Source organism: Astatotilapia calliptera, chromosome 22 (genome assembly GCF_900246225.1).
Source record: "Astatotilapia calliptera chromosome 22, fAstCal1.2, whole genome shotgun sequence".
NCBI classification, from domain to species: domain Eukaryota; kingdom Metazoa; phylum Chordata; class Actinopteri; order Cichliformes; family Cichlidae; genus Astatotilapia; species Astatotilapia calliptera.
Window position 1 is genome coordinate 33,494,270 of NC_039322.1, and position 15,271 is coordinate 33,509,540.

The window sequence follows — 15,271 nt, forward strand, 5'->3', positions numbered from 1 at the left end:
GCAGGTGCGGAGACCTCTGGCAGGAACGCAACAGAACCAGCAGGCACACGGGCCTCTGGCAGGAATGCAACAGAACCAGCAGGCACACGGGCCTCTGGCAGGGACAGAACAGGACCAGCAGGCACACGGGCCTCTGGCAGGGACAGAACAGGACCAGCAGGCACACGGGCCTCTGGCAAACACATAGCGGCCTGCAGCTGCGCAGAGCATTGACCCTGCTCAGGCAGCGACAGCTCTGTGCAGTCCTCAGCTGGCTTCTTAAACTCCAGGGGTCCAGAGTCTGATGGGGGCTGAAACCCAGCCTCTGGGGAGGCCCTGGAGTGCATCTCAGTCTCAGAACTGGCCAGCCTTTGAGGAATGTTGACATTGTTCTTGGGTTTGTCTCTCTGCTTAGAGTACGGAGTTGTTGAACTGTCCGTTATGGGTTGGACTGACATGGCTTGCTGTACAGGAGGAGTAGGTGAAGGTGATGGCTGAACAGGTGGTGGAGCAACTGACACAGGATGCAGGGCTGGTGACTGCTGAACAGGAGGCTGAACTGAGGATAAAGCTAATGATTCTTCTGCTAACCGGGCTACTGACTGGGCCATGGATTGTAACAGGGTTTGTAATAAGTCTGGCTGTGACTGTAATTGAGCTATGGATTGTGAGGCTGAATGTGGCGGAGGTGGCGACTGGGCTTCTGGCCGGGCGGCTAACTGAGCTTCTGGCCGGGCGGCTAACTGAGCTTCTGGCCGGGCGGCTAACTGGCGATAAACGCCGTACAGAACATCACCCCTGAGTAAACGGTCCCACAGTTCAGACCAATAATACTGTCCTGTCCACTCACCACAGCTGGCTGCTTGGAAATCCCCAGGTCCGACTGTGGCGAGGAGCGTCGGCAGCGTGAGCGCCGTTTCCCCCTCGAAGGCTGGGTTGACGGGCCGGGCAGAACATCCTCTGTCGGACTGGGCAGTGAAGCATGAGTTGCAGGGTGGGCGGTAGCAGCCGGGGGGTGAAGACGGAGTCCATTCAGAATGAAATTCTGTGCGAGCGGGTGAAGTGAGCTGAGCAGCCAGGGGAGACCAGAAACCAAGCGCTGTAGCCGATTAGCCACGGCTTGGCGAAATTCTCTCCCCTCGTGCTCCAGCCACGCATTGATTAATTTGTCCACGGAGTAAACAATGTCCTCCCGGAGCTCCTTGGGCGGGTTGAATGCTGCTGGGTCCATAGTGGCCGGTTCGTACTGTCACGGCTGCCGAGGCGAGCCGTGTGGATTTAGAAGGAGGACCCAAGATGCAGGCAGTGGATGAGATACCGGTGGTTTTATTTACAGAGGTGTAGTGGCAAACAAACAGTGGGGCATAACAAACAACTAAAGACACCTAAACTGGGAGAACTAAAATAACAGACCTGGGAGCATATGACAACGGATGATGAATAGCAGAGAGACGCAGACGAGGAACAGGACACCGTGGAACACAGGGTAACAGACTGACACAGAGGAACACAGACAAACCGGCAACAGGCAGGAGAACACACAGGGCTTAAATACACACACCAGTAATCAGGGGATGAGAGACAGGAGGGCAACACAGCTGGGAGGAATCTGGGCTGACGGGACAGGGGAAACGTTAACTGGTCACACTCACATATGACACGGACCTTCACAATAAAACAGGAAACTCAGACACATGGAACCAGACAAGACATTGAACTAAACAGACAGATTCACAAACAGATGGGGTGACACCATAGACAGACAGATACAGACGCAGACTCAGAGGCAGACCGAATATAACACAGAACCTAAACAATCATCTAGAAAATGATAACAAACTAAAAGCGCTGGGTCACCGACCCAGGACCATGACAGTGTGGGGTTTTTTCCTTTTATTTTTATTTTTATTTTATTTTTTATTGGTATCATCCAAATTTTAATGGCCTAATCTGTATTGAGATATGTCTTTGTATCAGTTGGTGCTTTATTGGGCCTGATATGTCAAATTACATGTAAAAACTCTATAAATAAAGGGGGGGAGGGGGTTTCTTTCCCACTGTTGCCAAAGTGTTTGCTCATAGGGGGTCATATGATTGTTGGGTTTTTCTCTGTATGTATTATTGTAAGGTCTCTCTAAAATAAATAAATAAAATTGAATTGAATTGAAGAGATGCTCTGTCTGCTGTTCTGCATAGACCTGAACCCCATCTGAGAGATTATTTACTAGATTACTAGGCTACAGATACTGAATACAGAATGGAGCAACTGTCAGCCACCTCGTGTACATGTATGACATCAAGATGTATGCCAGGAGTAAATGAAACATCAGTTCACTGATCCACGCCACCAGGATATATAGCAATGACACTCTAATGCCATTGGTGTATAGGAGAAGTGTAGTCAGATGGTAACCAAAGAGAAGGTAGTCAGAACTGAGGGGATCGAGCTACCGGAAGGCAACATTGCAGACATAGAGGACAGCTAAGTACCTGCGCATCCCACAGGCAAATGGAAACCATGAAGAGGCCGCTAGGAAAGCTGCAACAACCAAGTACCTGCAGATGGTCAGGCAAGTCCTGAGGAGTCAGCTGGATGGTAAAAACAAGATCTGGGCTATCAACACCTACGCCCATGATCAAGCCGTCAGACTCCAACACTCAGTGACTGGACTGACACACACACACACACCTTCATACACGTCACCACCTCAAAAGCACTTATCTGCACAGTCTGTTAAGTAGTCGTCCGTTTTATTTTGATACTCCTTTTAAGTCTCATGTCCTTTTGAAACTAAAAGAGTGCAGCTAGTTTGAGAACCCAAAAATTATAAAACAAATGGAAATCTGTTGAGTATGTTGTGTGCTCACAATCAGCTGTCTTAGGGTGTGATGAGTTCATTGAACCACTTCTGCACATAGAGAACATGCCGCTCTTGCTTGTCTGCTTCTTTGCCTTTACAATCAAAAACAGATATTTTTGCACTTTTATAACTGTGGCTATTGTTCTCTTAGTGTACTGTATGTGTATAATTATAAGTATGCATTGCATGTTTTTTTGTTTGTTTGTTTGAAATGGCAAATCCATCCCTAGTTTTCACTTTATTCTGTTGCCTTAACAGGCTTCATTTGTGTCTTCTTCCTGCAACCAACTGTAACCAAAACATAGACACAGCAGGCTTAAACCTCTCTGAAGAGGAGGAAGAGTATTTTTATATTCTATATTCTACATGTGAGAGAGATTGCTTGAGCAAAAGGAGGCAGTTAACACAGGCCTCTGTATCCTTGGGAAGAGCTCACTTTGTTTAAATGAGGAAGAATGGTCACCCGTCTCTCCATAAATGTACTCTGTCCATTTGAGGAAGCAACCAGAGAGATGTCTCCTGAAAAATATGTTTCTGTGTCCAAGGTGATTCCCCTGGTCTCACTGCTTCTCAGAACCACTAAAGCTTCAGAGTCTCAAGGTAGCAAGCAAGCTGCTCAGCTGTCAGGGCATTGTCACCGTCGTTTCAACTCTACTGAAACATTTTATGATTTTGCTGTCTGCACCTTCCTGGACAACAGATTTAAAAACCTGGGATTCTGTGACAAACGTTGACTGTGTAAAAGCTCGACTTCTAACTGAAATGCAGTCAGATGTCAGGACATTCATCATCCGCCACCAGCTCTTTCCCAACTCTAGAAACTACCTCAAGCTCTTCTGGAGGGGTTGCTTCATCCCCACCTGCAGCAAAAGGTTTCCATTTCCATCATATGTGGAGCCTGTTTATGTTTTTGCGGTGGCTGACCAGCATTCTGATCCATAGAGGGTGACTGGGCAGATAATGGTCTTGTAGATCTTTGCCTCGAGATGGTCTACAATCTGACACTCGTTACTTGATACCAATTCGTCCAAGCGGCTTTGGCCCTTGCCTGCATGTCAGGGAGGATATCCACATCACTACTGACCATCAGTCCCAGGTACTTACATTCATTGGTCTTCTTTAGGTCTTCTTAATCTTCATCAACATCTTGTTGGGTGTCCATGTAATCGGTCTTCCTGGTGTTGAGTCTCCTGCCATAGTCAGCCAGGCATGTCTTCCATTGCTGCATATGGTGCCGCAGGTCTGTTCTGGTTGGATTTACCAGGAAGACGTTGTCGGCGTAGAGGAGTGACCATGGGTGAGGTGTTTGGAGATCGGTAATCTTAGTGTCCATGCAAAAGATGAACAGGAGGGGCGAAAGGGCCGAACCCGGGGGTACACCCACGTTGATGGTGAGACTCCCGGGATGGGTGTCCAGGATCCGTACAAATATCTTCATGGTATGGCATAGAAAATGGATTAGGCGGTAGTTGGCCCAGTTGATGGCATCGCCACTGGCTTTCCAAATTGTTACCGTGATGCTGTTGGTCCAGGCTTCTGGCACTTTGCCACCCATGATAATACAATTGTGATACTTTGCTGGCCAAGGAGTTTCCAGGCTCCTGCCGGGATATCTTTGGGACAAGGTACTTTTCCATTTTTCACCTTCTTCATGGCGTCTTTGACGTCTACTGTCATGATTGGCAGGACTGGGCCATGAATAGGGGTGGCACTGTGGATTGGCGGGTGGGGGGAAAAGCAAAAATAAGATTGCCAAAAATATTGCACCTACATACTACACTTCTTGGAGAAACAAAAAAGTCACAAAATACCATCACTGTATATAGAAGAATCTGCAGCACATGTAAATTATGTCACCGCTGGTGCTTTTCAGATGGGAGCACCTCATTAGCTGTATCTGTATGTGTATAAATATTATTTTGTTTTCAGCACTTTTTATTTTCAGCACTTTTCTAAGCTTACTGCAGTAAGCTTAGAAAACACCGGTGTCGCACATAAGGATGCTGTCATAGCCTGTCAACCACGTTGATTAGCTGCGTATATACGAATGTGAATCGCATCATTGGCTGGACTTTGTGATAAGGTGGCATCGCTCTAATCCCATACGGGAGCAGCCAGTCACTCACTGACTAACACTGCAAAACAGAATTGTTAAGGTATTTATTTTAATTTCAATTCAGGTTAGATTATTTTTTTGTGTGTGCGCAACACAGATTTTCTGTGCACAGAGACCGTGCCAGCAGTGCACAATTGCGCAAGCGCGCAGCTTAGAGGGAACATTAGTTATAATTCTGTTTCCATGTTTTCCTGTCACCGTGTCACTCTCTGTGTCCTATCCAAGTCTGTCGTGTCCTCTGTGTTTGATTCTTAGATGTGTTCATATCTTTTCTCCCTTTTTGTTCTAAAGGGACTTTTTTGGTCCCAGTGTGAAGTCCGTGTGCCTTAGTCTGCGTGTTTTCTGTTTTATTTTGATAGTCTTGCGTCCTGGGTTCAGTGTCTTTAGTTTTGCATCCTCCTGTGTCGTGTTTATTCGCCCCAGCTGTGTTCTCCGTGTGTTTCCTCTTACCTCGTCACCCTCTTCTGTATTTATGGTGTGAGTCGTCATTCATGCTTTGTCGGGTCGTCTGTTAACCTTCCCTGTACCTCCATGTCTCAGCACATCCAGGTATTTCCAGTTATTTTAGGTTTCATGCATTTAGTTCTTCCCAGTTCAGGTTTTACACTCGTTCCCTTCTAGTTGTTTCCCTCATTTGGTTTATGTTTGTGATCAGCCATAATAAAGGCTTCGTGCCTTTTTTGCCTTTTTTTGCAGTGGTTTGTATCACATCTAACTAATAGACTCCAGTTTGTGCATGTAAATGGAGAGTGCTCTTCACACACTGAGGTTAATTATGGAGTTCCACAGGGTTCAGTGCTAGGACCAATTCTGTTTACATTATACATGCTTCCCTTAGGCAGCATCATTAGAAGACATAGCATACATTTACACTGCTATGCTGATGACACCCAGCTCTATCTGTCCATGAAGCCAGATAACACACACCAATGAGTTAAACTGCAGGAATGTCTTAAAGACATAAAGACCTGGATGGCCGCTAACTTTCTGCTTCTTAATTCAGATCAAACTGAGGTTATTGTACTCGGCCCTGAAAAGCTTAGAAATATGGTATCTAACCAGATTCTTACTCTGGATGGCATTACCTTGGCCTCCAGTAACACTGTGAGGAACCTTGGAGTCATTTTTGACCAGGACATGTCCTTCAACGCACATATTAAACAAATATGTAAGACTGCGTTCTTCCATTTGTGCAACATCTCTAAAATTAGAAATATCCTGTCTCAGAGTGACACTGAAAAACTAGTTCATGCATTTATTACTTCCAGGCTGGACGACTGTCATTTATTATTATCAGGAAGTCCTAAAAACTCCCTGAAAAGCCTTCAGCTGATCCAAAATGCTGCAGCAAGAGTCCTGACAGGGACTAGAAAGAGAGAGCATATTTCTCCTGTTTTGGCTTCCCTTCATTGGCTTCCTGTTAAATCCAGAATTGAATTCAAAATCCTGCTCCTCACATACAAGGTCTTAAATAATCAGGCCCCATCTTATCTTAATGACCTTGTAGTACCATATCACCCTATTAGAGCACTTCGCTTTCGCTCTGCAGGCCTACTTGTTGTTCCTAGAGTATTTAAAAGTAGAATGGGAGGCAGAGCCTTCAGTTTTCAGGCCCCTCTTCTGTGGAACCAGCTTCCAGTTTGGATTCAGGAGACAGACACTATCTCTACTTTCAAGATTAGGCTTCAAACTTTCCTTTTTGCTAAAGCATATAGTTAGGGCTGGACCAGGTGACCCTGAATCCTCCCGTAGTTATGCTGCAATAGGTGTAGGCTGCTGGGGGATTCCCATGATGCACTGGGTGTTTCTACCTCACTCACTATGTGTTAACAGACCTCTCTGCATTGAATCATACTTGTTATTAATCTCTGTCTGTCTTCCACAGCATGTCTTTATCCTGTCTTCCTTCTCTCATCCCAACCAATCACAGCAGATGGCCCCGCCCCTCCCTGAGCCTGGTTCTGCTGGAGGTTTCTTCCTGTTAAAAGGGAGTTTTTCCTCCAAGTCCGGGCCCATAGAGGGGTGTCCCCGTCATGGGACTCGCCACACCGGAACGCAATCACACCTGCAGCTGATCAGTCTCATATCGAGAGCAGTCTTAGCAGAGCAGCTGAGCATCCATCAGCGCTGGATCATTGTTTGAGAAACTGTCAGTTTCCCAGTTGATTTAGATATCAGGAAGTGTGTGATTCTCGGCTAACATGCAGTTTTCTAACAACAGCTTTTGTGGTGTTTCCTGCAGGATCTCGGAAACAGGTGGGTCGAGCTGACACACAGGTTTTGGGAACAGAGGAAACGCAGACACGGGCCATCGTCACCAGAAGAAAATATTCTGCACTTTGTCACTCACCTCACTGTAAGCAAACAGTCTTCATTCAAAGAGTCCTGCGTGTGGGTTCTGACAGATCTGACAGATCTAGAGTAAGCATCTGGTTACCACTGAAGTATATTACCTTCCATTTGTATGGCATGCTGTATCGAACACTGCACTGAGCTCTAGCAGGACAAGCACAGAGATGAGTCCACTGTCACTAACACTGTGATGAGTTCTGAAACCTGACTGAAACTCTTCAGAGCACAACTACTCTTTCAAGAATTTCAGCTAGAAAATGAAGGTTGAAGATTGGTCTATAATTAGCTAAAATAGCTTAAGTGATATCTTTTTAAGTAATGGTTTAATTACTGCCAGCTTGAAGGCCTGTGGTATGCAGCCATTAATAGAACTACACTGATCATATTTAAGATTGGAGCCTTAATTAATGGTAAGACGTGTCTGAGCAGGCTTGAAGAAATGGGATCTTATAGACACATTGATGATTTGGAGGAAATGATTATTATCGGCTTATATCTCTGATGTGGTTATGAGTATTTATTTTTAATGTTAAATTTTTATTCAAAGAAATTAATGAAGGCGACTGTTTTGATGTAGCACTATGTAAATAAAATTGAACTAAATGCAGTTATTACTAGATCAGGTTAAAGGAAGGCTCTAACAGAGCTCTGACTCCTGGCTCGTCAGGCTTTTTCTTTTTTTACCTGATTTTTGTTTCTAAGAAAATGAGAGCCACATATATTCATTTAAAATTTCAGTAGAACAGTAGCTGTATAATGTCCTTGTAAGTGGATATCAGGCCCTTGTAGAGCAAAATCAAGTTTTTTTTTCCAAATAACCCAAACTGTGATGTCCACATATGTGAACCCAGGTCCTAGGCGGTTAATATTTTCTGCACTTGATAGTGACTTGTGCCATTGCCTTCAAGTTGGCCTCCTTTGTTGCCTTCCATGGACCCATTTAGTTGCTGCCATTAGTATCTTTAGAGAGAAGCCTTGAATGACGTTTGTTTCTGACACTGTCTTCCTCTCTGTGCCAGATTGGATGTCTGGTCAGACTCTAACCCTTCAGGGTGTTTTTTTTCCTGTGGTCTGCTCTTATGTCCACCAGTTACTTTGTGTTGTCATGGAACTCCTTTCTCCCAGATGGTTTTCATGAACAATACATGTATTTCATGTATTGTTCAAGCTCTATGTTTCCTGTGCACCCTGTGTGGATACTTGGAGAGCAGGCCATTAGTTCTCCTTGGTTCTGCTTGTCTGGTGTGTCTCTTCAGCCTAGTAACCAGTTCTGTGACCATTTGTTTTTAAATGATGATTTCATTCTTTTTTCTTTTTTTTTGATACTCGATACTCAAAACGTTTGAGTATCGAGTTTTTTGTTAATTTGTTAAGTGATTCTGTTCATTGTTTCCTTCTTAAAATGTATTATAACTGTCTTCGTTTTGCTTATTATTGTTTATCAAGAGATCTCCATTTTTATTTTTACAGTCCTACAAAATTTAGGTTATATTTTAGGACTGAGTGTCTGTGTACCTCTGTCTGTTTGTCAGTGTTTTGTTTGGATGTGCTGAGTTGTTCTTCTGTTCTTAGCTTTGTTACTCTCTTTAGTTAATTCCCTTTGTGGCTCCATTCTGTTTCTCCTTCTGTACCACCTTTTTCTCTATGTCTGCCTGTTTTCTCCTCGTGTCAACTTCATCATATCCCCCTGTTCTGTTCTGTGCCACTTCCTCATTTTCTCAATTTTTCCAAGTGTACAGCTCACCTGTTAGAATCCCAGTTTAGCCAAATCACCAGGTTAGAATCACTAGTTAGCCTAACCCCACAAACTTGATCAACATTGAAAACATTATTTTTCTGTTAAGCTTCTGCCTTCCTGCATTGTATTCCATGTTTATTAAAATTTTACATGGCATCCAAACGTTTTTGGAATTGGGTTCTACTTATCCTGTGTCGACATGGCATTTCCTTGCAGCTTTTAATAGGAAAACATACCATAGGTAAACATTGTGGTGAAAATGTTTCTAAGCACTATATGCAGTGTTTTTTTTTAGAAAAGGTAAGCTGAGTCATCTGTTCTTTGGGGTTTTATCAGTTTTTCTTGTATGAATTGGTTTATATTATTAGTATTATTTACCTAATTATCCAAATAACATTCACTCATCAATATGTTAAAGTCTTGTTGATGTTTTTGAGAAGTCATCAAGATACTTGGTTTTTCATTTAGACTCAAAAGCTAAAAATGGTGTGTCAAACCAGGACATGAGGCAGGGTAAACTGGATTACACATGTTCACAGACAGTCTCCTGAACTTCGAGGGAAGGATTCTAACATTGTTGGCAATGTTACTCTTTACAGGTTAGTGTTATTCACACAGCAGTCACTGGCTATTGCAGAGGCATCCTGCAACTTCTTAACAGTCTCCTTCAAGACAACTTTCTTCCTTCATTGTGGGAAGAAAGAAGGGGTAAAGCACTGCAAGAATAATTCATGAGGTTTAATTTTAGAAGTATAACCCATACGCTGTGGATAGAAACCACACAGCCACCGAGCACAAGCTGAATAAAAATAGCATTAAAAACAGCGAGATGGTGCATAGAGAATTGACAGTTTGATAGAACCGCTCTGCACCCTGCAGTACATTCAGTAAGGAGTGCTCATTCTTTTGTTTACTTTCCTATAAAAACTAACAGTGTTAGTCTAGATATATAAGGAGAGTAGTAAGAATTTATTTCATTTTGATTATGCAGAAAATTAAAATTAAATTAAATGTTCAAATCTGAACATTTAATTTAGTATATTCACAAAAACCGGAGCTTCTAGTTTATTGCAGATACCACTGCACCCCATTAAATGTTGTATCCTTGTGAGATGCACACCATGCAGTACAGATCATTTTAATTTAAGTGAGATTAGTTTTAGTTTTAATTAATAGGTTTTTTTTATATTACCAGATTTATTTTTCTGCTCTTGCTCTTGACGAAGGCGGTCGCACTTTTCTCCTCCTCCTCCTCTCCCTTAGCTTCCCTGCTTAGCCTCTTATGTCCTTGTCTAGTCTCGTGTTTTTTGTATTACTTTTCCCTGGAACACTCTCTCACAGTCTGTTCTCTAAAACCTAAAAGAGGAATTATGGATTTGATCAACTGGTCCCTAAATGCAATTGACACCCCTTTCTCAACTAGAAGTCTGGGCTTGGGTGAGCCTGAGTGCTGAAGATATCTACCTATTCGGAACCATGATAACAGGGTTCTGGCTGATCGGAGCTGGCTTGGTTCTGACTTATCGAAGAATTAAGAAAGCGGAACCGGCTGTTCAAACCCCCACAAGGCTGCCCGCTGGGATTGAAATGATGGGAAGAGGCGTGAGTTTCTCAAAATGGGCTCATTGAGTGCAGCACGGATAAGATCTTGGAAAGGCTACGGCTGCTGTGAATACTCAGAATAAGATCTCTGACTGCAGACTGGATACATCTTGGAGGGGCTCGCTCGGAATAACATCTCTGAGCGCAAATTGGATGACATCTTGGGGAGGCTCACTGTGGTCGTGAGTTCTCAGAATCTGCTCTTTGAGCACAAGAATGACAACATCACCAAGCGCAAGGTTGATACATCATGGCGAAGCTCGCAGCTCTCCAACAGGAGATTGAGAGACCAGTGTTGGACTGTAGAACTGCTTTGAAATTCATATGAGCTGTTCGCACTAAAGTAAAAAGCACCATCACTTCATGCGGATACCCCTTTGGCGCCAGCTGCGGTCTCAAGGCTGGAGCTGAACAACAACACCCTGATAACGACTGTGTTTAGTCTGTTCCTTCCTGTTCCATCCAAGACCACCTGGGTTGGCTGGAAGACTGTTTACTGAGCCTGGCAGGGCGAAGGACACTGTCTCAGCTGAACTATGGACACGCACACACATACATATACACTGATATGCACACACTCATCCCCCTCCCTTTCCAAACGCCTTCGATGCTTGTTCCCTCCTGGGGAACACGGCGGGTCTGAGCGCACGCTGGAATGGTAGCGCTGGGCAGGATGGCTGCTGTGTTTGCTTCGGATTACTCCTCACCCCCCACCCGACCCTGTGGCTTGTCACGTGTTCCATAATGTTGTGATGTGGACATTTATGTGCTTTCTGTGCAGAGGAGTTTTTTTGTTTCCTGCTCTCATGTTGTCCTCCCAGGAGCCCAGCATGAGTAGAGGTCTCTTTTTTCCTCTTGTACTTTCCCATTGTAGTGTATATTTCAGTGTTTTTCTGTAACGCTACCGATCTCCGACCTGTATCCCCATGTGATGTCTGTGTTGTGTGTTTAAGGTTGGGGGGGGGGGGGGGGGGGGTCCTATTTCACTGCAGGGCAACCTGCACGTGGCGAATAAAGCCTTGATTGATTGATTGATTGATTGATTGATTGATTGATTGATTATCTTCTCTATTTGAATGTAAATTTACAAAATGTACTTACTTGTAATGTCTCCTACAGGGACAGCTCCATTCATGAATTTCCTCTGTGGTCTTCCTCACTCCTGCCTGGCAGCTCCATATTCAACATCCTGTGTCATCAGAAAAGAGGAGAATACTTGTTCACAGCACTGTAACTCTACATTTTTGTTTCTTTATCTGACAACCACAAAATGTAAAGGGCAGAAATCTTGATAACCTTACATAGCAACACACTCCAGCTGTGGCCAAGTGTTTGCTCAAAAGGGGTTGTTTGATTGTTTTCTCCGTATTTACCATCAATAAAGTTCATCCTGTATGTAATTACTAATAGGTTACATTCTATAGGAATCTTTTTTTCTTTCTTTGCCTCTGACACATTCATTCACCCACCAAAATCACTGAATTTAGGTGTTCCAGTCACTTCCACAGCCACAGGAATCATAATTCAAGCACACAGGCATGCAGACTGCTTCTATAAACATTTGCTGTCAGGAGCTCAGCGAATTCCAGTGGTACAGTGAGAGGAATAGTGATAGTCCCGTGAATATGCCTTGCTACTAAATACTTCACAGTTAACTGTCAGTGGTATCAAAAGAAAGTAGTGATTGGGAACAAAACCAACTCAGCCACAAAGTGTTAGGCCACTTGAACTCACAGAGCAGGGTCAGCTGGTGCGTAGGGCACAGTTTGCTAACTTTCTACAGACAGGATCACTACAGACCTCCAAATGTTATGTGGCCTTTAGATTAGCTCAAGAAGAGTGGATAGAAGGCCACCACAGGACTCTAGAGCAGTGAACATGTGTTCTCTGGAGTGAAACTTCACTGACAATCCAATGGACAAGTCTGGGTGTGGACAGCAGTACTACTCTGACTTACACTGTACCAAGTGTAAAGTTTGATGGAGGGGGTGGGAGGGTTATGGTGCGGGGCTATATGACTGAACTCATGAACAACAATTCTTTTTTTTATAGATATGTGGTCCTCAGAGGACAACCACCACAAACATGTGCTTTATACATGATGCTGAATATTAAACAGAAATTGTGTAAAATGGGATCAACATTTTACATTTTTGAGGGTCCCCATGCCTCCAAGACCACCCTTCAGATACCAATTTTCAGGTATCTGAAAATTGTAATTAAGTTCAATTTAAGTACAATATCTGTACTTTCTATTCCTTACATTTTTAAAACAGGCTCACTGCATTTTGGTTTGACACATTTTGGGAGAGTTAATATGTCATCGCTGCCAGCCTTCAAACGTGAAGCCGATTTGAGCCTAAACAGTAACACATGAAAGGTTTGTGTAATAATCACCAGTGGGTGTCACATGAAAAGAGATGACGTGTGCCAAACTCAGGGGTTAAAAGTGGTTTTGTTGTTTCTTTTTTTTTTTTTCTTTTTCTTTTTTTTGTGTCCCGTTTGGATCTTTAGCATCAGAATCGTTGTCTTAAGGCCAAGAAAGATGCCAAGCAGATTTACTTTACCAAGTGGATCATCATGGCCTTGCCATATTGGTCCATTTGATTGACCTTTATTATAATTATGAATTTATTTTATTTTCAGTTGCTACAAACGGGACAGACATGACTGGGGGATAGGACGGGGAGAAAGAATGAAAGAAAGAGAGGGAGAGAAAGAAAACCAAAGGGGAGAAGAGACGGCGAGAAGGGGGGGAAGAAAGAAAAAAAACAAACAAACAAAAAAACAAAACACCTGGGTCACCTGTATGGAGAAAAAAAACAGAAGAGAAAGCAAACAACAAAGAGCAACATAATAAGAAAAACAGCACCATCACAATAAACTAGCTAGCAGTAGATATCAGTAGATACTAAATAATAAACGATATTGTGCAGCACGCAAGATAGACAGCGCACAATGTGCTTTGAGGCAGCAGCCAAGAAAGCTGTAGTCCATTTGATCGACCTTTGTTGTTATTATTTATTTTATTTTATTTTCAGTTGTTACAGACGGGACAGACATGAGTGAGGGATAGGAAAGGGTGAAAGAAAGATGAAGGACAAGAAAAACAGAAGGGAAGAGGGACAGTGAGAAAGGAAACTTAAAAAGAGAAAGAAGAGAAAAAAAATCTCCTGGATCAGCTGTTGAGAGAAAAAGAAGAGAGCAACATACTAAACACAACACCATCCCGTTAATCTAGCTAAGTGTAAACAGCAGTAAATACTAAATACTGAATGTTGTTGTGTAGCACGCAGGACAGACAGCGCACAATGTGCTTGGAAGTAGCAGCCAATAAAGGTGTAGTTTATGTCTATGAACAGTGAACACCCGTGTGCACACCTGTGTGGATCAGCGCACTCGTATTCAAAAGGTTTCCCCATGTAATGGTCTGCTAGAGGATGTAGAGAGCCATAGCCCCGTCCCCCAGGGCATGAAGCAGGCATGGAGGACATCCAGAGGCCCCAGAGTGCGAGAGCCCAAGGAGGACCACTGGAGGGGCATCCGTGCCACCCTCCTGGGAAGAGCTGAGGAGAGCCCCAGATGAGGGGTCACCCAGTAGCTACGGAGCAGAAGCCAGAGGGGGCCGGACAGGCGTGCCCGCCGGCTCTGCTGGCAGCCAGCTGTGCCAGAGTGAACCGAGCCGCAGGCCCAGAGGCCCGAGGGCCCCCTTTGCCCCGGAAGAGGCCTGACCGAGCATCAGGCGCCAGGCCCCGCCAAGTGAGCTGGTACATACCTGAGCGCCCATCCCCGGACACCAAGAACCACCAACGCACCGACCCCTGAGGGCATCAGTCACCGGCAGGGAGTGTGGTGAGGGGAGATAGGCCTCCATACTTTGGAGGGCCTGAGAGTTGCCAGAGAGGTGGAGTGCTATTGAACTTAATAATTCTCAAGCCCTGCAATTCTGCATCTGCTGAGCTGATAATGAAGACTGTGGTCAAACTCATGGAGACCAGCTAAGACAGGACAGAACAACCTCAAGTATGCCACAAGGGTACGACACCAAGAAACTATCAGCCGACTACCCTGCCTCAATACAACATGTAGGGTCCTTTAGGGCATCACAGCAACCAACACAAGCATCCACACAAGGACAGGTCAGAAAGGCTTTGAAAATAAAACCAAAGGGTCAAAGCACCAGGTCCTGGTTGATAGAACAGTACACCAGCACTATAAGACCAGACAGACCAACCTTAGCACCACCTGGATTGGCTACAAGAAAGCCGATGACTCACACATGGATACTGGAGTGCTTGGCACTGTACAAGACTAACAGTATGCTGATAACATTAAACAGGAACCCTGTAGGACTGTGGAAGACAACAATGGAGACAACTGGAAGACAATGGCAGAAGTCACTATCAGCTGCTTATTATACCAAAGCAATGCATTGTGCCCACTGGTGTTCTGCATAGCCTCAATCCTCTAAGCCAGCTCATAAAAACAGCTATGAATGTAGCTTCAGGAGCAGAGTGATCATGAGCCACCTGCTGTAGATGGATGAGGTCAAGCTGTATATCAGGAGTGAGTGAGACACACTCCCACTGATCTAACTTCATCAGTAAGATGCTAGAATGGCCC

General features: G+C 44.2%; 1 protein-coding gene across 3 annotated transcripts in view; it reads right to left on the minus strand.

Moving 5' to 3' along the window:
• The window catches only part of LOC113014142 (retinoic acid receptor beta), a 192,781-nt gene extending 180,956 nt beyond the window's left edge, over window positions 1-11,825 (minus strand). For 2 of the 3 annotated variants that reach the window (XM_026155469.1, XM_026155466.1), the window contains exon 1: window positions 11,750-11,805. Coding sequence is in view for 1 of the 3 variants with exons in the window: in XM_026155468.1 (XP_026011253.1) it covers window positions 11,750-11,783 (34 nt within the window). In the remaining 2 variants the exon portion in view is untranslated. Of the gene's footprint in view, window positions 1-11,749 lie in introns of all 3 variants that reach the window. The other variant, XM_026155468.1, reaches the window with a different exon arrangement.
• Between the last annotated feature and the right edge of the window lie 3,446 nt (window positions 11,826-15,271).